This window comes from Tachysurus fulvidraco, chromosome 19, assembly GCF_022655615.1.
Source record: "Tachysurus fulvidraco isolate hzauxx_2018 chromosome 19, HZAU_PFXX_2.0, whole genome shotgun sequence".
Lineage (NCBI taxonomy): Eukaryota > Metazoa > Chordata > Actinopteri > Siluriformes > Bagridae > Tachysurus > Tachysurus fulvidraco.
In genome coordinates this window covers 15955784-15980878 of record NC_062536.1, presented here as the reverse complement: position 1 = coordinate 15980878, position 25095 = coordinate 15955784, and the positions used below count along the sequence as shown (strand labels likewise).

Sequence of the window (25095 nt, the reverse complement as noted above, 5' to 3'; positions counted from 1 at the left end):
TTATTTATTTTCTACAGAATCTGCAAAATTTGCCTTTTTGTTGTTGTTACAAGAAGGCAAGAAGAAAAGTCTGGTGTTGTGGGTAAAACAGTTTTGTAGCTGTTACAGGGCTGTCAAGTTTTGAAGATAGGCAAGAGTGACATTTCCAACCCCCCCCCCCCCCAGCAAACACCCCCCCCCCTCCAACCAACAAGGTTCGAATTGTTCAAAGATTCTAATGTAATGATGTTATAATGTAATTATAAAATGTATGCATGTGGTATTTATCTAAAAATTCACTTGTTCACTTTACATTATCCTTTCATCAGCTCCCGTTAGGACAGTCGGTATTGACATGGAGCTTCCTGGTGCATCCCTGTTCTGCCGTGACGTCACGTGCTCTGGCGAATCACAGCGCAGCTTTGCAGCGAGGCTGCGCGCGTGTGTCATGGCGTCTCCCTGGAAAAATGTTCGGGTTGACTGTTAAATAGGACTAAATCTAAATTCTGAGGATAACAGCGTTCACGCATTAATTTGAAAGATCATACATCTTTAAGGACGTGAATATGGGGACGGTGCACGCAAGGGTAACTTTATTTTGTGAAGCCTTAATGAAATATATGCTTTTTACGTGTGACCTCTCATACCCATGCCTATAATAATATACCACAGTGATGTTCAGTACCAGACATTATAGTTCTGTATAGCTGCATTTTCACTCCGTTATTGTATGTTTGGTGTGATTTATTGGATGTAGAGCATGGACCCTGTCCCGATGCACGGGCGAGACCTGGGCGTTCACCCTGATGACCTGGAAGTGTTGGAGCCACAGCAGGAAACCAAGAAAGAGGTTCTAGAAAATAAAGATGTGAGTTCAATTCATTGTTTGAGTAAAATGCATCCATTCCAGGTCTGATTGGTTTAAATAAGCTAAAGGGTCAAGCCAAATATAAAAAAAAAAATGCATCACCACTAACAGTGCTAAAAAATATATAGATTGGGGCTGATTTCTTTCTATCCCAGACTGTAGTCAAGTCAAGTCAAGTCACCTTTATTGTCACATCACCACGGCACATGTGCCATGGTGAGTGAAATTCTTGGGAGCGAGCTGCAGAAATTGCAGAACCATTTACATACAGTAGTAAGAAACATAAATAGAAGAATTTACAAACAGGTTAAAAAAATGTGCAAAATGCTCAGTACCATTTGAAATGTGCAAATGCGGAAAATGTGGAAGGAATGCAATGTGCTCATACATAGTCAGTACACACAGTGTACTACTAGACATATATATACCCATACATATATGTATGTATAAGTATGAATATAAATAATATATATAAGTATAAGTATTATATACATGTAATATATATATGTATCATATGTGCAACAGACTGTACAGATACAGAAATGTCCTGTGATACCGATAGCTTATTGTCCGATAGATTGTTATTTTAAATTAAAATTAAATGCAGTATGTGTGTATAGTCCCGTGTGTACTGATGCAGTACGAAAACAGTGTGTGTGTGTGTGTGTGTGTGTGTGTGTGTATATAGTCCAGTGTTGAACTGTTGAATATTGTGGGAGTATGCTGTGTTAGTTATGGCTGTTAATTAGTCTGATGGCTTGAGGGAAAAAGCTATCTCTCAGTCGACTAGTGAAATACTGTACAAGGGTGGTTTCGAACCCCGAAACTCTTGCATGCTAAACAAATTGCTATCCCCTACTCTATTCAGGAACACATGATCCATGCAGTGAATCAGAGACAGTCGTTTTACACACCCTCAGACTTTGTGTTGTTTAAAAGTAAAACTTTTTTTTTTCAGGGACTGTGAGCGTTTATTGGAATCTGCTTTACCTGGGAATTGACCATAATGGGTTATATTGTTTCTGGATATTAGCAGGATCCCAGATTCAAACCATTTAGAGCTGTAAACAAAAAAGAACAACACTGTAATCTAAATATTACTAATAAAGTGCTCAGATCTTATATCTTATGATTCTGAACACTTTAGATTGTTGTGCAACATGTCAGCATCGAAGGCTTGGGAAGAACTAAAGAGGACTACCTGGGCTATGAGATCTCTGATGTCTTCAATGCTAAAAATCTCATCGATGTAAGCATAATAATTAGTTTACTAAAAAAATGGTTTGTTCGGTTGATGAGATTTTGTGAGTTAAAGGTTGTTATATGTGGTTTTCTTGTTAGGTGATGAGGAAATCACATGAAGCTCGGATGAAGTTGCTCCGTTTGGGAATTTTCAAAGAGGTGGAAGTTCTTATTGACATCTCAGAAGGTATCATATGTGTTTATTATCATTTGAATGTTAATATTACTGTAAGTAAGCAAAGAATGTTTGACTGATGATTATTTAGCAAGGAGTCAAACAACATTCAACAACATGCTCATCATGCTTGCGTACGAAAGTAATGCAGTCTGGGGGGATCTACAGTGTGTTGTTTATATCACAGCAATTTACCATCCATAACAATAGTTAATTATTATGGATGAAACTTGTATTTTAGTTGTTTATATTTAGATTTAATATTAAGGAAGTACCAACAAATTAGTTAGTTCTTGTTCTCACTGATATTATAGCCATAAATTCATTTCCTCACCAGTTTCTTTATTTATTTTCCCTTCTAACTCAACTGTATGTGTCTATCTCTACTTTCCAAGCTGTGCTGTAGTATACATGTATTTTAATTCACTGTATATCCTTCCTCATTGATTGATTGCTCCTAACGCTGAGTCTCGGCTTCTCAGGAGATGATGCCTTGCCTAATGGTTTGGATGTGACGTTTGAGGTGACGGAGATGAAGAGGGTGACGGGCAGTTATAACACGATGGTTGGAAACAATGAGGGTAGCATGGTGAGAGACACAACACCCACAGTCTGTTTCATTTAAAAGAACACAGTATTTAACTCATTTTAATACTATTTCGCATAGGTTTGTTGACTGCACTTGAAATGCTAAATGTATGTACAGTATATCTTTGTCATTTGTTACATTAAAAGGCTGTTTTTAAGGTTTTAAGAATTTCATTGTATAAGCTACAATAAATCATTCTGGCAACAATTGGAATGGATTTTCCCTTCTTGAATATTTAATATAAGAAGGTGGTCTGTATATTTTCCTCCATACAGGTGCTTGGAATTAAATTACCCAACATTTTTGGCCGTGGGGAGAAGCTCACCTTCCAGTTTTCTTATGGAACTAAGGAGACATCGTATGGCTTGTCCTTCTTCAAACCTCAGCCTGGTTATTTTGAACGCAAGTATGACCCTAGAGCCTAGTTCAGTTATTTTTGTGAGACAGACCTGGTGAAAATGTTCCTTTAACCAAATTCCCTTTATGTTCATTCATGCAGCTTTGCACTAAATCTTTACAAAGTGACTGGCCAGTTTCCCTGGAGTTCACTGAAGGAGACTGACAGGGGAGTTTCAACAGAACTTAATGTAAGCTTTATATCAGTTCAGTTTGATTTGTGTCTATGATTTTTGTCTAAGAGTAGCAGCATTGTAATGACCTTTAGTTTCCTTAGAAATTAGAAGCCTGTATTATCTTCACAACTAAATTACATCTTAATGAAATACCTTTTTGCATATCGCAACTTTGGTGGTTGGGGTCAGAGCACAGGGTCAGCCATGATACAGCACCAAGGAACAGAGAGGGTTTAGGACCTTGCTCAAGGGCCCAACAGTGGCAGATTGCCAGTACTAAGGCTTGAACCTCGATTCTCTGAACAAGAACCCTGATCCCTGAAAAATACACTGAGGGGCATATTGCATATTATCATCATTGCTGCACACTGTCCAAAAAAAATAATAGCACTCCCGTAGGATTTTTACAGTATAAGCTACAATGACCTTTTAAATATCTTATAATTATCATATACTATTTTATCTCTACTTGGTACTTGGTAGTATATTATTCTACATTATATATATATATATATATATATATATATATATATATATATATATATATATATATATATATATATATATATATATATATTAGTATTGCTGGCAGAATTAACTTCAGTATAATAATAAAATAACATAAATTTAAATATATATATATATATATATTATTTAAATTTATGTTACTTTATTATTATACTGAAGTTAATTCTGCCAGCAATATTAATGGAATTGACCATCTTGTGTATTTAATATATGAACCACAATCAAATTACACACAAATATCCAACCAAATTGTACAACGGTTACAAACAATCTTTTCAAATTTTCATATCAGGAAATTAATGTAGTTAGTCTCTTTTCTTACTTTTATATGCAGTGCAGAAACTAGGTTTTCTTTATTAGATAGTACATAATAAATAGCCCACTAGGACAAGGAGGATAAATTCTTTATCATTCAAGATCGGATTGCTTCCAGTTTCACAAACCTATGGACGATGTCCACTGAATTAGCGTAGCTGCTGTCCACAGTATTAGCAAGCACTAGATAATGTGCATGTACTAGAGCACACGATTATGGGAAGTATTATGTGTATGCCTAACTAAATAGAGATCTTTATTCTACATTTAAACTGAGAAAGTGTGTTTGAGCCCCGAAAACTATCAGAAAGGCTAATCCAAAGTTTGGGAGCTAAATACAAAAATGCTCTAACATATTTAGTAAATTTTGATATTCTGGGAACTACCAGAAGTCCTGAGTTTTGTGATCACAGAGAGCATGAAGGATTGTATTGTGTTAGAACTGAGCAGGCAGGTATTTGAAGATATTAAGATATACTAGATTTCTGCTACTAGCAGAAGCATCATGTCCTCATTGTTGGGTTGTTGTACAAATCCGTAACTAGCACATTGATTGCAGTCTGAAACTGTAACTCTGTCTTGACCCTTCTGGCACTCAGTTTCCACTCTGGATGACGGTTCACACGCTGAAGTGGGAGGGTGTGTGGCGTGAGCTGAGCTGCCTTGCACGCAGTGCGTCGTTTGCCGTGCGAGAGGAAAGCGGACACACACTCAAATCTGCTCTCTCGGTGGGTGTCAGATTATCTCCATCTCGGTTAAGCAAGGAAAATTATGTTAAAAGCTTTTGTTTTTTCCCTCTTAACACTACTGTGTGTTCTTTAAACAAGAAAATTGAATCATACCAAGTACAGAGGTTTGTGTAAATGCTTTCTGGATGGTAAAAAGGAAAATGTTTATATGTATACTAACACCCAAAAAAGAATTGTGTGTTGTTAGAAATGAAATTTTAAACTTTGGTCATTTAAAGCTAAAGATATGCACATGTCTGTATTAGACTGTATGAAACAGTTGAAGTTTTATTTTTTAATGTCTGTCCTCCACTGATGTGTCTCTAGCACACTATGATGATAGACACCAGGAGCTCTGCCATCCTTCCTAGAAAAGGTGCCTTAATGCGGATCAACCAGGTGAGCTCAGTCAAAAAATATTTTACTGTCATTTTTGCATTTTTGTCTGCTTTGCCGGGTACTGATGCTAATTTCAGCTGTGTTAATGAACTTGGTATGTCACTACAGGAGCTAGCGGGTTACACCGGAGGAGATACAAGTTTTCTGAAGGAAGACTTTGAGCTGCAATTAAACAAACCCTTCCTCTGGGGCTCTGTAAGTACACATTGTGAGAATTACTGTTGGTATGAATATCATTTTTCATTGTAAAGAAACATGTTTGCCTGTTGTTCAGGTGCTCTCGGCATCTCTTTGGGGAGGAATGGTCTTTCCTATCAGGGGTCAGCCCATCTCCATTGCAGACAAGTATGTGTTGTTTTCCATTTCATGCGCCACAGTTCGTACAAATAAGTTAACTATGTTACAGACTTCCTGGTTTTAAAATTTTAAATCTGTAAAAATTAGTAGGATTCATTTAAGTACTGAAGTACTTTAACTGCATTAATAAAGCATTTGAATAAATTATGGACTGTGTGATTAATGGCCATGTGTCGCCGTGTGGTTTATTCATTTATTTATTTATTATTTATCCCAGGTTCTACCTGGGCGGTCCAACCAGCGTGAGAGGATTTGGCATGTACTGCATCGGCCCGCAGAGTGAAGGTCAGTTACTTTTCACAGACACTTTAAAATGAAAAGCAACCAGGATAAAAAAATTTATTTCAAGAAAGTTTCTATAAAATGACAAAATTCCTGCTTTACCTGTTCAGGTGACTACCTGGGTGGAGACGCATATTGGGCTGGAGGGCTCCACCTGTACACGCCAATTCCGTTACGCACTGCAAGGGGCGGCTTCGCCGATCTCTTCAGAACACACTTCTTCCTTAACGCAGGAAATCTCTGCAACCTCAACTACGGTCCGTAAGCCAAAGAGTTCTGAAAATCTAAAGAGTCACATGAACTGATTTATATTTGTCCACCAGATGTGCCTGATGCTATATTTACATCCCTAAATAATGATTGCTGTCTTAAGTTTCATTTTAGATTTAGTTTGAATCATTATAAATTAAAACTAAGGTTTAGAAACATCAAGTTTCCCAAAAAACTCTACAGCCATTGGGAACTCCGTAGTACAAGCGAAGACTATGTTTGCATATTGTTCATTTCATTTTGTTAGCATTTAATTTACACAATTCAAATCGTTAACAGTATGCCTTCCAACCACGTGTCCAAGTTTTCAGATTGCAGGTACTGCAGTTTATTTGTGACTTCAAGTCAAGACAAGAGGCTTTTATTCTCATTTTATCCATATGCAGTTGTCGCCAAGACACATAAAGTGCATAGTGTGCAACCTGGTACAAACAGAAGATAAGGATACACTACAGGACAGATGTATAAAATAGGTCCGACCAGTGTACAGTCTGTATGGACCATTGTGAAAAAATAAATATGTTAGTCATGCGATATTATTAATGCAGTAATCAGCAGCAGCAGTGGTGGTGCTGGCAACATAGACGTATACTGAATATGAGGGGTGTGTATCAGGAGCCTGATGGCTTAAACAACAGTCAGGTCATTTAAACTCAATATTGCTGATCACATTCTTGTTTTTTATTGTTCAGGTGAGGGTCCACACGCACACTTGCAGAAATTAGCCGAATGTATTCGGTGGTCCTACGGTGCAGGCATCATTCTCCGTTTGGGAAACATTGCAAGGCTAGAACTCAATTACTGCATTCCCATGGGTGTTCAGAGCGGAGACAGGTACCAGCATGCGCATATGCACAGTTCATTGGCCTTAACTCAGTTTAATACAGTTCAAGTGGTTTTACAGAAATCTCCCCATGTAGAGTTCTAAGATTCTATAAGCGAGAGGAGACAGTAGTGAGGATGAAACATGACAGATTCTCTTCTGATTGGCACAGAATAATGGGATTATAAATCATTACAGTATATATGTGTAAAATATGGAAGAGAAACAGCCAATACTTCCTTGGGCAATATGTTATATGTTGCCATGTCTTCATTCTCCTCTCATAACTTTATATCCTTACTGCCATTAGTTACTATTAAAGCTTTACACTCACAAAAAACTATAAACGCTTATTAATGTGAATATATATTCAATTCTATTCATTTTAATTAGTTCATTTTATTTCTACAGTGCTTGTAACAATGGCAGCTTAAAGCAGCTGTGAAAATGTAGAATAAAAATGAAGTTTAAAATTAAAATTATATTTATCCCTAATGAGCGAGCTTGAGGCAAAAGGCAAAACCACAGGTTTTAGTGTGAGTACAAGACTGTTTATGATAATAGCAGCAGATCTTGGGTGAAAATCAACAGCATCACCGTGAGATGATGCACTGAACATAAAAGGAGAGACTTTTATGTTTTGCAGAACCTGTTTTGGGGTAGACTCGGGCTTTTATCTCGCAATAAATGTGTATAAATCTGTATCTGATTCATGCCACATTATGTAAATGTTGTAATACAAGTTACTAGGTACTTTTATCTCTTTGCATTTTATAAATGATGTATTTCCAGTTGTGTTTTGTGGTTTGTGCACCCTTTTCACTCTGTGACTTTTAATATAATTCTCTTCTCCTCTGAAGGATATGCGACGGTGTACAGTTTGGGGCTGGGATCCGTTTCTTGTGACATCATCGGCTGCTTTTCTAGTCCTGAAGACAATACTTGAGGGATTAGTGGTTGAGATGAGTGTAGTAATGTCAGAATGAGATCCCTCCTGCATGCAAAGTGTGAGGGGCTTCATCCTCTAAGGACAAAACATGACTGAATTTGTTTATCTTTTTGACCCTTGTTGGTTTTGTTGCAATCTAGGACCTATTATTCATGTGCAATAACCAGGCTGTGTGAGAATGCTGTTGATAGCTTCAACTATTTATGTTGTGTGAAAGCACCGTATATAAAGTGAGGTATCAGGTGGGAAAGAAATACTGTCTGTTATCCACCTTTTGTCATTGGGGGATGTCAGTAAATGTTGTGACTTGTGTTGAAATCCATGTAAAATATCAGGTACTGACTGATCAGAGGAAACATGCTTTTAAAATAAACCTAATGCAGTCACTTGTATTTCTAGTTGTTAATTTAAGCACTTTTTGTTTTTCCCTGAAGTGGTACATTGCATTATTCTAGTTGGTGACTCCATTTGAATGAATCGATCCCCAGGCTTCAGTGAATTGGTTATGTTTTGATTCCTTTTCTTTCTGTAGCCTTTATGGGTTCAACATCCCACTCGAGTTCCACCAGCAGTGCTCTTATTGTGAGTCCTGTTTTTAATGTCTGTTAAGTTGTTGTACACCAAATGAGAATAAATTTTATTTGCCCCTGTCTTCCCTTCAAAACGGTGTATTCCTCTTTCTTATTCATTCATTTTATTAGATCAATTTAAAATCTTTAGGACTAGAATATATCCCCAGGTAAATTTTATTCACAGATTAAGCTCAATTTACAGGTTAATTTCGAAATACTGGTTTTAAAAATGGTTAACATTGTGAACTTAACATTAAAACTTAATCAGGTGATCTGCATCTACATGCTTCATCATGAAGCTAGTTTATGTAATGGATAAAAAACACAACAGGGTGTGTATTGTTATAGGAAAATAAGCAATGCTGCAGGGTGCGAGGCCTGGCACAAAATGTTACTGTTGATTATTTTCCGATATCATTGTTTTCCAAAGTGGTGTATTGCTCTAACACTATAGTTATTTCACAATCCTTATATTTTATTATTACTTAAAGAATTTAATATAGAAACAGTAATAACAACTCAGCCATTATACAATATAGTAATAAAGAGGTTCTGGAAAATCAGAACACAAGTGGAACAAGACCTATGCACAGAAAGAGAAGACTTGAGCTCAGGACTGAAAACAATGCACTAATGTACAGTTATTTTTTCTTTCAGTTGAAATATAGGTAACATTTCTAATTGTATATTTTTCACTGCCTACTTTGTATTAGTGTGCAATTCATGTTTCTATTCTAGTTCACATAAAATTGTTTGTTCATTGTAAATATGTATGGTCATACACATTATTATTATCATTATTTTGTATTTTTTATTCATTATCTATCTATCTATCTATCTATCTATCTATCTATCTATCTATCTATCTATCTATCTATCTATAACATTTGTTTTTTATATTTATGCATCTTCTCTATTATTTCTATGCACCAACACACCAAGACAAATTCCTGTACACGTAGACCATACAGTACCTGGCAATAATCCTGATTCTGATTCATATTCTGATTCTGCGGGTGCGCGCACGTACAGAAAAGTGACGCGCACGCACAGGGCCACCACAACGTCCGTCTGTCAAATAGATTGGCTAAAGCGAATCAGATCTGTTCACGCTCGAATACACGCGCTCGTGGGGAGCAGTGCGTCCAAAGTGTACTTATTTTTTTGCAGTTTTTAGATTAAAATCGTTGTATTGTCGCGATGCTGTGGACGGTTAGCACCTTCGTTAGGAGATTTTCCACATCCTCCGTAAGTAACGCTGTCGCCTGTTTAATCCTGCAGGCTTTGTTGCTGTTAGCAATGAATGAAAAATTGCAGAAGTGAAGGGTATAGGGTTAAAAGTAGAGGGATATGGGGTAAGGGTGTAGGGTTAATGGAATAGGGTTATGGGTATAGGGTTATGGTTATAGGGTTAGCAAAAAAACAGTAAGAGTCTGGATAATTAAAGGACAGTCAGTGGTGTAATATTAATGTCTCATTCGGAGAGCTTTGTTTGTTGGAGATGTAGAGGCGCAGTATAGTTCTGTGGCCACGTTGCCATACTAAGTTAACCTCTCTCTGTCTGTCTGTCTATCTGTGTCTCTCTCTCTCGCTCTGTGTGTGTGTGTGTGTGTGTGTGTGTGTGTCTCCAGCAGAAATACATGCTTTGAGTTGCATCAGCAAGTGTTATAAAAACGGCACTATTGCACAGCATATCACATTACTAAAGACACGCAAAAGCGTTATTTATAAATAGCTCCTCTTTTATTTGATGAGTGCAACATTGAAATTGACTGACTCAAGTCGTTAAATGACGGTTTCTAGCTCTTATCTTGGGTGTAATTGGGAGGTTATCAGTCTAACAAACCTGCCGTTTCCTACAACCGTAAAGCAATCTACTACTATAAACTTCTAGCTTCTTACGTGCACTAAAAGCATAAAATAACTTTAACCCATATGTTTAGAGCGGTTCTCTATTAGGTTTATGTCACAATATTCACATATGCTGGTTAAAAGACAGCAAAACAACGACAGCACTATTACACATTATTTACGTTAATACAACTTAAAAAAAATTGTGTGCAGTTTGTTAAGTTAATATCGTCTTGTCACTGAAAATGATCTACTTCTCTACACAGGCTCGCTATCAAAATAAGCTGAGACTGGCACTGATTGGTCAGAGCCTGTTTGGACAGGAAGTGTACACAAACCTCCGGAAGCAGGGTCATAAGGTGGTGGGCGTGTTCACTGTCCCGGATAAAGATGGGAAGGCTGACCCATTGGGTGAGTGACAGCACAAGGGGGCTGGGCATCATAATCCCAGAAGGGATTTTTATTTATTTAAGTTTTAATAATAAAGTGAAACTTTAATAAAATTCATCAGCAAAAAAACATTTATGTAGCAGTGTTACTAAATCTGTTTTAAACTTAATTTTTAACTATTAGCTACTGAAAGCTATAGAAGTTGCCCAATGGCATCATAAGCTAATTTGCATATTCATTGAATCTTCAAGATAGTTTCTCACACAAAGAAGACACTTTTTTAATTGCTTAAATTGTAAACAAAATAGAACATAATAGAGTCCTAATTACTGTATAATCAAAATGTAATTGATTAAAATACATAGTAATAACGGCTTTAAATCAGTTCGTTTCCAAGCAGATAGGATTGGAACATTTCCTAAGAAAACACATGGGTTTAAAAATGGAATCTTTAGACCATGAAAAATGGCAATAAATGGAGTAGAGTTTAGAGCGGGCATCACCAAATGGCGGACCGCGGTCCTGATCCGGACCAAGTGACGGGTCTGCCAGGACCTGTTAAAATTCTAATATTATCATATTAAGCATCTCATTATTATAATCTAATATTATAAGATTATATAAGCTCTTTGATATTAAATAGATAAATCTTTCATTCATGCGCAGTTAATGTATATTGTTTCTGTTCCATACTCCAGAGCAGAAGGTGGCAGTAATGCACCTAATTACGCTGGCAGGACAATTAAGATTCAATCTGCTGGCAGGACAGTTACATGTCCATTTCGCTCACTAGGAACGGAAGGTGGAAAGGGATTAAGGAGAGGTGGAAAGGAGAGAGGAAAAAGGGAGCTGCTCAAAGCTCTGCACTTTTCTTTTATTCAGTAAATTCTGCCCTGTTCTATTTCACTTGAAATGTCCTTTTGCCTAAAGGTTACTGTGTTATTAATGTAGTTAATGTTTAAAAAAGGGGCAGCTCAAAAGTCTTTTGTTGAATTTTTTTCTTAAAGATTAAAAGCACTTTTATTTTATTCAAAAGATTCTGAATGTTTTACATTACTTGAAATATAGGCCCTAAGTTCAGGCTGCTCAAAGCTGTGTTTGCACTTTTTATTTATTTTATTCAGAAGAAATTCATTGTCTGTTGTCTGTTACTTGACATGTAGTAAAGACAACTACAGGATTGTTTTCCATTCAAGTGCCAGACAAGTTCAGACTTTGAAAACACTTGAAATTTAACTATAAATGATATAGAAATGTATGTGCGTTATTGATTTTATTAACGTGAGGGTACATTATTTTAAGTGACAATATAAGATTCGGACCTTTGCTGGGAGGAAATTTTAGTAACTGGACCTCTTGGAATTTTAATTGAATACCCCTGGTTTAGAGTATGAAGCTGGGTAAAAGTCTGGGTACTGTAACACACTCCCCTGTATGGGCACGTCAATGTTTTTGTTTCATATTTGGGATTGAGTTCAGTTCTTACACAGTACTGAAACTGATTTTTTTTCCATTCTGATGTTTGATGTGTGCATTGAAAAACTTAAGCTCTTGACTTGTATCTATATGATCCAAATAATTGGCTGATTAGATAACTGGATTAATGTAAAGTTGTACAGTAAGTGTTCCTAATAAAGTGTACAGTAAGCTTATTGAGAGAGAGAGAGAGAGAGAGAGAGAGAGAGAGAGAGAGAGAGAAATGTAAACTGTAGTGTGTGTAAACAGATGGCTCGTGAGTATGTAGAGAAAACGAGTATGTGCGTGCATGTATGTAAATGGTAGTGTGTATAAGAGGGGGTGGGTGTCTGTGTCTGTCTTGTCAGAGAGGCTTTTAAGCAGCTGGTCTTCTCTATAAGGGTCTCATTGTTTTGCAGAAGAGCAGAAAGAAGCTCCAAATAGTCTAATAAATAACACAAACCCACCTACTCAAGTCCAGACTTACATTCCTCACCTTCATTATTTTATTTGTCCACTTATAGTACATTCTGGTCTAAAATATATTTAATTCAGTACACATTTAAACATATTTGACAAACACAACAGATAATTCTGACACAACACATTTTTAAGGTCATAATAGTCTGACTAACTTATGTTTTTAATGACAGGAAAGTCTTCATGGTGAATGACTTGTCTTTTTGCAATATTATTTCTTTAAAATTAAAGAAATTGTTAAAATTAGAATTTTAATGAATTAAGATAAAAATACAGATAAATGTACACTTTCTTACTTTTTACTCTTGTAGATTGTAATTACAATAACTAACTTGGACACGTGGATGTGTAGCCAAAATTATATGTAACCAATATATTAAAAAAAAAAAAAAAAATTTGAATAAAAAAAAAAATTTTCAATCTTAAGTGAAAACCTGCAGTGGGGTGTGACTGATAAAACAGATGTTTTTTCTAAAATAGCATTGTTAGAATTTTTCCACTGTATTGATCCATAATTGTTCATAATAAATTTTTATAATAATTTCCTGTCATTTATTTTTTTAAATAGTTTTAGGTTGACTTTAATGTGTGACTTAATTTAGGGATGTTTACCCTGAGAAGAAAAAAAAACGATAAAAATTCTCTGTCTGGCAATTTATGTTTTTCTTTTTTTATTAATATCATTATTATTATTTTATTATTTGATTTTCTCTTACGGTCAAAAATCTTTCTGTCCATTAAAGTCCTGTAACCGTGTACTTAGGTGGCTGTTATCAGGCAGCAGCCGTGTATCCTTATCTGAACTAAAACTGTTTGTTAAACCTGTTTATCAGCTGTGGCTGCGGAAAGAGATGGCACACCGGTGTTTAAGTTCCCGCGCTGGCGTGTGAAAGGGAAACCAATCCCAGAGGTGGTGGATGCCTATAAGGCTGTGGGCGCAGAACTGAACGTCATGCCCTTCTGCTCCCAGTTCATCCCAATGAATGTGATCAATTATCCCAAAAAAGGCTCCATTATTTACCACCCATCTCTCCTGCCCAGACACAGAGGAGCTTCTGCTATCAACTGGTACGCTACATCTGCTCATATATGTGTGTGGTGTTATCTCATGTGATTTTGGTATCTCATAAAGGATATTCTGCATATAATCATAGAATCCCTGTACGTAACTGTGTATAAGCATATTCATCCAGGTTAATGGAGTTTTTTACACACTATGTTGTCTCAGTTTATTTGGGCCTGTGTAGATTTACTATAAGCCCAGTCCTTTGACATTATGGAGCCACATGTGTATGTGCAGGACTCTGATTGAGGGCGATCAAAAAGGCGGCTTCACTATCTTCTGGGCCGATGATGGTTTGGACACTGGTCCCATCCTTCTGCAGAAGGAATGTGCTGTGGAGCCGAACGACACTGTAGACACACTTTACAACCGCTTCCTCTTCCCAGAGGGAATTAAAGCTATGGTAAGTCAGCCTCCTGCTTACTTTATGTACAACAGTATTCTTAGGAACTGTAATGCCATGACAACAAAACATACGTAAAACATGCGGATTTAAACAGGTGGAGGCAGTGCAGCTTATTGCAGACGGCAAAGCTCCCAGAATTCTACAGCCTGAGGAGGGAGCAAGCTACGAAGGCATCCAGAAGAAATCCAATGCCAAAGTAAGTACATTTCTACTTCCAGACATGTACAGAGCTGAATCTGTCTAAGACAGTATCATTTCAATTCATTATCATAGGTTAGTTTCATTTATTATTTTATTGCCACCATGTTGATTTTTCTGATGTGGGCAGCTGTTTATTGTTTATTGTAAATTTACTGTTTATCCAAATTTGTTTCCTCAGGTATGATGTAATTTAGAGCAAAAAAAGTTTTTTGGTATATAATATAATATAATATAATATAATAGACAAACCGGCCTATACTGGTTCATATAACCATTGTTACAGGATAAATAGACAAAGCTAAAATTAAATCTGTTAAAAATGACTTACACAGTGAGTGAACAGAAGTATCAGTCAGCTTGGTTTTACTCAGTTGTAATGACAATGACAAATGTACAACTGAGTATATTCAACTGATTATAATTCAGTAGCATTCAAACAAAGTACAAATGACAAACATGAAGGGTGAACAGAAGTACTGACTGACTTACACAAGTTTAAATCAAGGCAAACCATACAAACACTCACTCTCTCACTCACTCATTTTATACCGCATATCCAAACTACCTCGGGTCACGGGGAGCCTGTGCCTATCTCAGGCGTCATCGGGCATCAAGGCAGGATACACCCTGGATGGAGTGCCAACCCATCGCAGGGCACACACACACTCATTCACTCACGCAATCACTCACTACAGACAATTTTCCAAAGATGGCAATCAACCTACCATGCATGTCTTTGGACCGGGGAAGGAAACCGGAGTACCCGAAGGAAACCCCCGAGGCACAGGGAGAACATGCAAACTCCACACACACAAGGCGGAGGCGGGAATCGAACCCCCATCCTTGGAGGTGTGAGGCGAACGTGCTAACCACTAAGCCACTGTGCCCCCCACAATACAAACAATCCAGTGAAATTAATCATTTTACTGTCATTCACTAGCTTTATGACAAAATAAATAAATACAAACTTTATTCTTACAGTGTAAAATTCAGTAACCATGAAGTCAAACTTATTCCAGTTGACAATGGTCATTATGTTACTCCTCTTTTTTGTGTTCGAGCTTCACCTAATCTTTAGCTAGCATCGGGAAGTCGGACCTTTTGTGGTTTAGTGGTTAAGGCATTTGACCAATGTTCAGAAGATTGTGAGCTTGAATCCCAGGTCCACCCAGCTGCCTCTGCTGGGCCCTTAAGCCAGGGCCTTAACCCTCATTTGCTCACTTTATCTCATAAAATGAGATAAAATCTAAGTCTCTGGAGAATTTACTAGAAATGTGTGTGGAAGAGAAAGTGATCAAATAAAGCTGAGTGTTGGATATATAACAGACTTACTGTAGTTCAGAGGTCAATGTCTGGAATGTTGTTCTGCTGCCTTAATTCTTCTGTTACTAGAAGCTAAAATAAGTAACAGGAGAAGAGGGTTATTTAAAACTCATTTAACCTCTCCCCATTCCGTCTCGCTCTCTCTCTCTCTCCCACCCCCCACCGCCCCTCTAGGTGAACATGGCTCAGCCTGCTAATGTTATTCATAACTGGATTCGTGGCCATGATAAAGTTCCTGGAGCCTGGGTCGTCCTTGATGGACAGGTGTGTAGTATACTCGGCATTCTATACATGCAGATGTTCTTTCGCACAGATTATCAGATTATAACTGATCTATATCTCTAATATCTCTAAGACTTCTAGCAGAAAGATCACCAATAGAAACAGATATACTTCTTAACACAACAGAACAGAATTTCAGGCTATGTGGTTAAGTAAATGTTCCCACTACCAGATATGTAATAGGTTTAAGACATTCATTAGGTGCATATTTAATGTTTATTAAGGTATTAATCTAGTGTGTGTTGTGTAGCCAGTGACACTCTATGGGTCATCAATGCTGAGTGGTCCAGTTCCTTTAGGTCAGCCGGTGGATGTTGATGACGCGTCTCAGCCAGGACTCATCACCAACTCGGGCCTTGTGCTTTTTGGCTCTGATGGCAAAGCGGTAACACTCTCATGTACACTGTTTCTAGGCCTTTAGTCTTGTCTTCTGTTCTCACACATAGGACTGAATTCCTTTATGGAGTTGATTCCTACAAAAACCCCCATAACTTTGCTCTGTATCCATCACCATAATCTGTCTGTTGCTTTGTACACTTTGTATTCATTACAGCAGTTTGTACTGTGACAGCTAGCTGCTAGCATTCAGCTAGCTTGCACCATCAGATTTATGATTATTATTATTAACACTAATCTATTATCAGAATCAGTGTGTGAATTGAGGCTTTTTTTTTACTACTCATTTAACTCAATTAAATAATTTTAAGCTGTACTTCAGTCATTGCGCTTTCCAACAAAGTATTCTTTTTTCCTCATTTTATAATTTTTTGCATCATGGAACAACTGAGCACTTAATTGTTGATAAATCGGTTTTGTGCTGGTTGTGCAGCTTCAGGTGAAAAGTCTGCAGTTTGAAGATGGAAAGATGATTCCAGCTGCCAAGTACTTCTCGTCAGGAGAAACCAGCATCGTACAGCTCACTGATGAGGAGAAGAAAATGGCAGAGGACATCAGGGTATGTGTGTGAGGTGTAGATTAATGAACATGAAGAAAAAAGAAGAGAAGAAACAACATGATGATCTTCTGGTGATCTGTTCTAGGGGATCTGGAAGGGCATTCTGAGCAACGTGGCAATAATTGAAGACACAACTGACTTCTTTAAGTCTGGAGCTGCATCTATGGATGTGGTCAGGTATGTGCTGTATTTACCTGGAATTTGTGATCTCATTGTCAGTACAGTTTATTATTTGGTATAGGAATTGACTATATGAATATATATCATACTACATGTACATTTGACTATAAATATATAACTGACTATATGAATATATAATTGACTGTTTATAATTATAAACATAATTGTATTTAATTATATACATATTATTTTATATAATATGTATGTAAAAGTATTGATACTGTTACCGTTGTAATTGACCATATGAATATTATTTATAAATTAGCTAATGTATCATGATTTGCTCTGGTTTAGTTTATTTTTATATACAAAATGTTTACTGTCTTGTTTCTCTTTTACAGACTTTATTTGTATATTCTCTTCTGTTTTTAATTAATCATAATATTTATTTTATTTTACCATCTTTATCCTATGTGATTTCTTATGTTCTGTGTTAGAAATCATATAGAGATATATTTTATCTTATTCTTGTGTTTTTTAAATAATTTGTGATTTTATTAGTAGTAGTAGTAGTAGTAGTGGTAGTTGTAGTAGTAGTAGTAGTAGTATGTAAAATAATGCAAATAGTAAACATGGACTATTTGTGTGTGTTTGTCAGACTGGTGGAGGAGATCAAACAGAAGTGTGGAGGTGTACAGCTGCAGAATGAGGATGTCTACATGGCTACTTCCTTCCAGGAGTTTATGCAGATGTTTGTACGCCGTCTGAGAGGAGACGACCAAGAAGAGGAGCTGGTCATCAGTTACGTAAGTAACTTGTGCAATCTTTAACTTTATCCAGACATGTTGTACTGATGTTGATATTTTTAGTGCCATCTTTCAGTGCCAAGGAAGTTACACACTGTATTATTTACAATTTCCAGGCAACAAAAGACATCAATAACATGACCCTGAAGATGCCGTACCAGTGTTTCATCAATGGGCAGTTTGAGGATGCAGAGAATGGAAAGACTTACGAGACTATCAGCCCTACGGATGGCTCTGTGGGTCACACATCATGCACAAACTTGTGCTCTTATGCTCACGCACACAATGAGTCTGACTTTGACCTTTGTGTTTTTTGACCTTGTCCTGAAGGTGATATGTAAGGTGGCATTTTCCTCCGTTGCTGATGTAGACCGAGCAGTGGCTGCAGCTAAAGATGCGTTCGAGACGGGTCCCTGGGGGAAAATGAACCCTCGCGACCGTGGAAGGCTGCTTTACAAGTAAATAATACTTCCTTTGAAATAGTTGCCTCCATTAATTTACATACAGACATCTGACAAATTAAAGAAAAAACAGTTCACTGCTGAGTCACTGCAAGTCAGTATAGCATTCTTCTGACCGATCACTTAATCCTAGCATGAAACATTTCTATCACAATCAAGCATGGTTGCTTTCAGGATGACTCCGCCCATAGCCACAGGGCACAAGGAATGGTTTGATTAATAGAAATATGGTATGGCTTTCACATTAATCAGATCTCAGTCTCAATGAACACCTTTCAGAACATACTACTTTTTTTAATTGGTCAGCTGTCTGTGAACTGTTAGTTACTGAATTATTTTAATTTTTTATTTTGAATTAATTTTTAGTGTGAAAAATGTCAAAAATCTAAAAATCTGTTTACATTAATAAGTTATTAATATTTTTTTATTTTACCAGTTATCTAAAACTAAAAAAAAACAACATTTGCATCTATGTGCAGGCTGGCTGATCTCATGGAGGAGCATCAGGAGGAGTTAGCTACTATCGAGGCCATTGACTCGGGTGCTGTTTACACACTTGCCCTAAAGACACATGTGGGCATGTCCATTCAAACCTTCAGATACTTTGCTGGCTGGTGTGACAAGATCCATGTACGTATGAGAGGGTGTGCATTGGCTTTGCTCATGACCATGATCATATGTTAAATATATATGTCTTACATGCATGCACTGTCTTCCACAGGGCACAACAATACCCATCAACCAGGCCCGACCCAACCGTAACCTGACCTTCACTAAGAAAGAACCTATAGGGTGAGTGCATATATTTGTGTTTGAAATAAAACTATAAAAAGGACGAAACAAAGTTGTGTGTAACTTTGAGGTTAATCTTTACTCTCATTCTGGACCAGGGTGTGTGCCATTGTGATTCCATGGAATTACCCTCTAATGATGCTGGCTTGGAAGAGCGCAGCTTGTTTGGCAGCTGGAAACACACTCGTTTTAAAACCTGCACAGGTAACACACACACCGGCAAATATTTATTAAGCTTATAAGACTTTGTGGCTCCTGAGTGGCACAACAGAAAACGTTAAACAAAAATACTATTGCCATCTGTGGCTGGAATCATAGGAACAGAATTTTCTGTGCTCTCAGGGTGGGAGGGATTGTATTTTCTCCCTCTCTCTCTGTCTCTGTCTCTCTCTCTCTCTCTCTCTCTCTCTCTCTCTCTCTCTCTCTCTCTCTCTCTCTTTCTCTCTGCCATGTGATGTTGCCATGTGCTTAATTATGGTGTAATGGAACTCCAGTCATTGCATGTAGGACCCATATGTAGATTTTTTTCACAGATCACCAACAGCAACCAAATCCAAATCGTAATCCAAACTCGCGGTAAAAGGGACATAAAAAAAAGTAAAGCAAACAACACTAGCAAACAAATCAGAGGGAAAGTCACAAACGAGAAAAAACTAAACAAAAAAAAAAAAAGAACGAGGTCATTCACAGGCAAATCAATCACAGATAACGTAAGACTTGGTACGCACACAAAGGAACAGTACTTTGTGCCGGCATGCAAGCTTCTTAGATGCCAGTGGAAACTGCTAGTAGCTCGATCAGGAAGTGGGTCAAAACTCCGGTGAGTGTTCCCTCTGGCTGTTTTGAGGGGGAGCCACGGGTCAGGAATTAGCAGGTTACCATATTGGAGCCCTGGATTTTATGTAATCTGTCTCAAAATCAAGAAAATATAAATAAATCTCTTTATTCAAATCTATCCAGGTGACTCCACTGACAGCGTTGAAGTTTGCTGAGCTGGCTGCTAAAGCAGGCATTCCTAAAGGCGTCATCAATATCATACCAGGATCAGGTAATCACACTACTGCTCCATTACCTGCACTTTCTCCTGGTACGGTTTATGACCTTTAAAATTAGCAAGAAAACCTGTCTTGTCTGAATATTTTAACAAAGCAAGGACAGAAGCCCTATATTTATAGCCCTATAGTTATTTTTCTACAAATTAAAAAGAATATTTGCGATGATGATTGACTTTTAGGTGGTATGGTTGGACAGAGGTTGTCTGATCACCCTGATATCCGTAAGCTGGGCTTCACTGGATCCACCCCCATTGGCAAGCAAATCATGAAAAGGTAAGCTTTGTACAATTTCTATGTACCATCATTCTATGTGCCACTTTATTAGGAACACCAGTAACATTGTTTATAATGTGCAGCAGCACAGTGCATAAAATCATACAAATACAGGTCACTTTTTAACAATGGTAGTAAAAATTGTGTTTTTAACCTTGAGGTGCACGAACTACAATGACAGATTCTACTTCCGTCAGCGCATGAATCTAAGGCTCACAAAATCTGAATAGTTATAGACTGCAAAAATTTTGACTGATGTCAAAAATGTATAATAAACTATAATGATTATACCAGTCATATCTCTGCATGTCTCTACAGCTGTTATAGCTCTGTGAAACCATTGAAAGTACACTCTGTTAACATGATGTCATTTCTTCCTGCAGCTGTGCAGTCAGTAACTTGAAGAAGGTGTCTCTGGAGCTGGGTGGCAAATCCCCTCTTATTATCTTTAGCGACTGTGACCTTGACAAGGCTGTGAGGATGGTGAGAGCCAGGAAACACTCAGAGACTGAGGTTACTGTAAAGTGCAAATTTCAGACTTATCTATTGTGTGTGTGTGTGTGTGTGTGTGTGTGTGTGTGTGTGTGTGTGTGTGTGTGTGTGTGTGTGTGTGTGTGTGTGTACAGGGTATGAGCTCTGTGTTCTTCAACAAGGGAGAGAACTGCATTGCTGCAGGCAGACTGTTTGTTGAAGAGTCTATTCATGATGAGTTCATCCATCGAGTGGTGGGTTCAAACCCCTTGTTTTCAAGAAATATGCTTCATGTACATTAATAGTTGTTTTCACCCAATTTTAATGTAAAAGATACTTGTACGAAATAACATGGGCTGATTACTCAATCCACTGACATGCACAGGTGGAGGAGATTAAAAAAATGAAGATTGGAGATCCTCTGGATCGCTCTACAGATCACGGCCCTCAGAACCACAAGGCCCACCTCGACAAGTTACTGGAGTACTGTGAGATCGGTGTGAAGGAGGGTGCCACTCTCGTGTACGGGGGAAAACAGGTGGACAGACCTGGTAAGACTTCCCATGTCCAAGAAAGTGTGAACACTGCAGGAAGCAAATCAAACATGTATTTTGAGTTGCAGATAGTGTTTTTTTGAGTTGAGATACTGAGCTATAATGCACAAATTGAACCAACAAACAAAAAAGAAAGTAAATATATTAAAATATTTAAAACTAGATATTTATATAATTATCAAATCCTTTGTTTCTCAGTCACTCAGGGGATTGTTGTGATTTTACACAAGCTTGACAAAGATTTTCTTTTTCCATTACCACATTTCTGAATCAAAGAAACATCAATCAGTGAAACAATTATCTTATTATCCACCAAACCAAACTAAACCAATGTCACCAAACCAAATAACAGACAAACATAAGCTCAATTAACACACACTAGTTAGAAGACTAATAATATAAAACTTTTGGACTTTGCTGACTTTCCTTTCATTTCCATTTAAATAAAATGTCATAAGAACAAAGTGTAAACACAGTGTGCTTTGTGTATATCTGTACAGGATTTTTCATGGAGCCGACAGTCTTCACAGACGTAGAGGATCACATGTTCATGGCTAAAGAGGAATCGTTCGGCCCCATCATGGTGGTGTCGAAATTTAAGGATGGGTAAGTTTTATAAGTGCCTCGGTAGCAGCAAAACGACTCTGTGAGAAATCTTGTTAAAGCTTGTAGAGACTTGTAGATGCACCTGTTCTCAAAGGATGCTTCTCTATCAGTGATGTAGATGGAGTATTAAGCAGAGCCAACGACACAGAGTTTGGTCTGGCATCCGGAGTCTTTACGCGTGACATCAACAAAGCCATGTACGTAAGCGAGAGGCTGGAAGCTGGAACCGTGTTCGTCAACACCTACAACAAGACGGACGTGGCCACGCCGTTCGGAGGATTCAAGCAGTCTGGCTTTGGGAAGGATCTCGGTAAGCACAGTGATTCTTGACTTGAGGAATAAAACAGGACTTGGAGTGATGACATGGTGATGTGGAGGAACTGTTAATATTAGGAAAGTGGTAGCTCAGTAATTGTGGTGTTGGATTACTGATCAGAAGGTTGTGAGTTCAAATCCCAGGGCCACCAAGTCATCACTCATGGGCACCTGAGCAAGGTCTTTAACACTCAATTGCTCAGCTGTATAAATGAGTAATTAATGTATAAATGTTAATATAATATTATTATAGAAAATGAATTAATACATACTGACTAATCACTTTCACATCTTATAGGTGAGGAAGCTCTTCATGAATATCTCAGAACAAAAGCTGTGACAGTGGAATACTAAGAGAAAACATTACCTGCTGGACTTTGTGCTGAATCACCAGGCAGTGGATGGGAAAGCAAATCTCATGCTTCATCTACCATCTTGTTTGGTTTTTGGATTGGCAAGGGCTTTTTTTTTGTTTGTTTTTAAAGCCCTCTCTGCCACAACAATATTTGTGCCTACAATTTCTTTTAAATTTCTTAAGGAAAATGCCAAATCAGCTCAGTATGCCACAAATCGCTCAAAGGATGTAGAAATAGCAACTTAGGAAAAGCGTGGATCATTATGGCTTCACAATGATGTAGTTTATCAGACGACACTGCCAGTATCCAGCTGATTTATCATCAAAAGAACAATACACTTATTTTATTTAGGAAGATTTTGGTTCCTTACGTAAATCCACACACAGTATCTGGTGTTTATTTAACGTATTTTATCTTAAGAAATCCAAAACCTATTTTAAATCACTATCAATATTTCTACCTCACTGAGGTAGGCTCTTAATAAACATGCCACCTCCGGAAATCCTGTTTTAAATTAATCATGTAAATATTTTATAGAGAAAGAAACGAATGATCCTTCTTTATATTTATTGCTTTCCATTCCAGACAGGAAGTACATCATGTTTTGAATCTGTACATGTGATGGTCTGAAAAAAAAAAAAAGGATTCGGAGCGGTGTATATGAAGGAGAGTTTGGAACTTTTTTTGCAATGCTTTATCAGGCATCCATCTGTTTGGACTGGACGTACTGGAAATAGATTAAACCCAGTTCTTTACCAGAAAACATTTTCTATGAAGTGTTCCATGGAAACCATTTTACTTAACACTATTATAGTCTTAAAGGTAAAATCCACCGTATATAATAATATTCATAATTAACATGATCTTCAAAGGATTTATTTAGTAATGAAATGCTGAATTAACTCTTTTTTTTGGCCTGTTTTCATTTTCCTACATTACTCACAATGGTGGTTGACAACACACCAGCTTCCACAGGTTCAACTATCATGCTAGTCATCTCACCGATCACTAACTAGCCAAGCCAAGTCTCAACTCCATCATAACTCACTGCTTTATATAGATTTGCATTGCATTCTGAGACCGATGTTTGCACCAAGATCTCCACTACCTGTGTTTAATTTCCAATTAGTATAATTCAATGGAAAATGGTGAATGAGGAAAGATTATGGCTCTTTATTGTTTTTAAGAGCTAACATCAAAACCGGATTATTATGCTTTATATTAGAGACCTTCCCATCAAGCTCTGTTGTACCTGTGTTAAGAAGTATAATTTTTTGTTTCAGGGTGGTGTTTTCCTTTTTGACATTAAGACATGTCTTACATAAACTGCCAGTATTTCAACAGAATGTCAACAGCAACTTTGCAAATGAACACAATCTTCTGTACGAGCTGTGAATTATCTGAGAAAGACAGTATTTATATTGCCAAGCAGCTACTGTAAAGCAACAGTATTAAATCCTATCAACAATAAACTGAACATGGATCATCGTTTCTGTGGTTCTTTAAGTCTCCTTTACAAAGAAGGTCATTCAATTTCCTCAAATCAACAAATGAGCAGTTAAATTACAGCAGTGAAATTCAAGTGACAGTAATAACTAACTGCAACATCTACCCTGGTGATTAGCTGTCATCATAATTTATTCAAGAAATGTGTAAAACTGCTTGGACAATCATTTAAATTTGCATATGTTAGCAGAAGATTAACTATATGTTAACTCTAAATGCTTCTACTTTTTTAATTCATAACAGTTTTCATTACAAACTATATTACTGACAACTTGAGTGAAAAGTTTATCATTTTAAATATTTCAATTTAAGAGTTAATATGTTTTTTTGTTGTTGTTTTTTTTAATGATAATTCAAGCTGCCATGGGCTCTACAAGTTACTCCAAAGCAGTTAACATGATCAGCATCACAGATTTGCTAACATTTAAATAGGCAAATAAAAATAGAGCAGAAATTAACATTTACTTTTTTAATTATTCTAAGATTTAAATAAAAATAAAAACTGTTTATTTCCAATTGTAAAGACTTGATTCAGATTTTAGACTTCTGTACCCCACAAATATATATCTGTATATCATGACTTTTAGGATAATTCAATTCAATATATTTGTCTATCGCATTTAATAATTCAAATTGTCTCAAAGCAGCTTTACAGAAGTATAGAAACAGATTAAATTTAAGTTATTATTTATCTCGAATATTTAACCCTAATGATCAAGCTTGAGG

The 25095-nt window shown here is 37.0% G+C and overlaps 2 protein-coding genes across 2 annotated transcripts; both read left to right on the top strand.

Annotated features, from left to right (window-relative positions):
- The first annotated feature begins 368 nt into the window (after positions 1 to 368).
- On the top strand, positions 369 to 8740 carry samm50l (sorting and assembly machinery component 50 homolog, like). Its single transcript, XM_027151582.2, has 15 exons — positions 369 to 566; positions 737 to 847; positions 1995 to 2096; positions 2189 to 2276; positions 2747 to 2853; positions 3129 to 3259; positions 3353 to 3440; positions 4868 to 4996; positions 5324 to 5395; positions 5504 to 5590; positions 5670 to 5740; positions 5970 to 6037; positions 6145 to 6291; positions 6997 to 7138; positions 7988 to 8740. Exons 1-15 carry the CDS (start codon positions 546 to 548, stop codon positions 8031 to 8033), a joined length of 1410 nt encoding a protein of 469 aa, XP_027007383.2. The 5' UTR covers positions 369 to 545; the 3' UTR covers positions 8034 to 8740.
- A 947-nt stretch (positions 8741 to 9687) lies between these two features.
- Positions 9688 to 24351, top strand: aldh1l2 (aldehyde dehydrogenase 1 family, member L2). The gene is made up of 23 exons (XM_027151579.2): positions 9688 to 9896; positions 10766 to 10910; positions 13658 to 13892; positions 14125 to 14290; positions 14388 to 14489; positions 15992 to 16081; positions 16350 to 16484; positions 16929 to 17054; positions 17140 to 17231; positions 17833 to 17980; positions 18097 to 18216; positions 18311 to 18438; positions 18921 to 19071; positions 19163 to 19233; positions 19332 to 19437; positions 20194 to 20281; positions 20468 to 20561; positions 20945 to 21044; positions 21188 to 21286; positions 21418 to 21583; positions 22087 to 22192; positions 22303 to 22502; positions 22806 to 24351. The coding sequence occupies exons 1-23, from the start codon at positions 9849 to 9851 to the stop codon at positions 22859 to 22861; spliced, it is 2772 nt and encodes a 923-aa protein (XP_027007380.2). The 5' UTR covers positions 9688 to 9848; the 3' UTR covers positions 22862 to 24351.
- Positions 24352 to 25095: the final 744 nt, after the last annotated feature.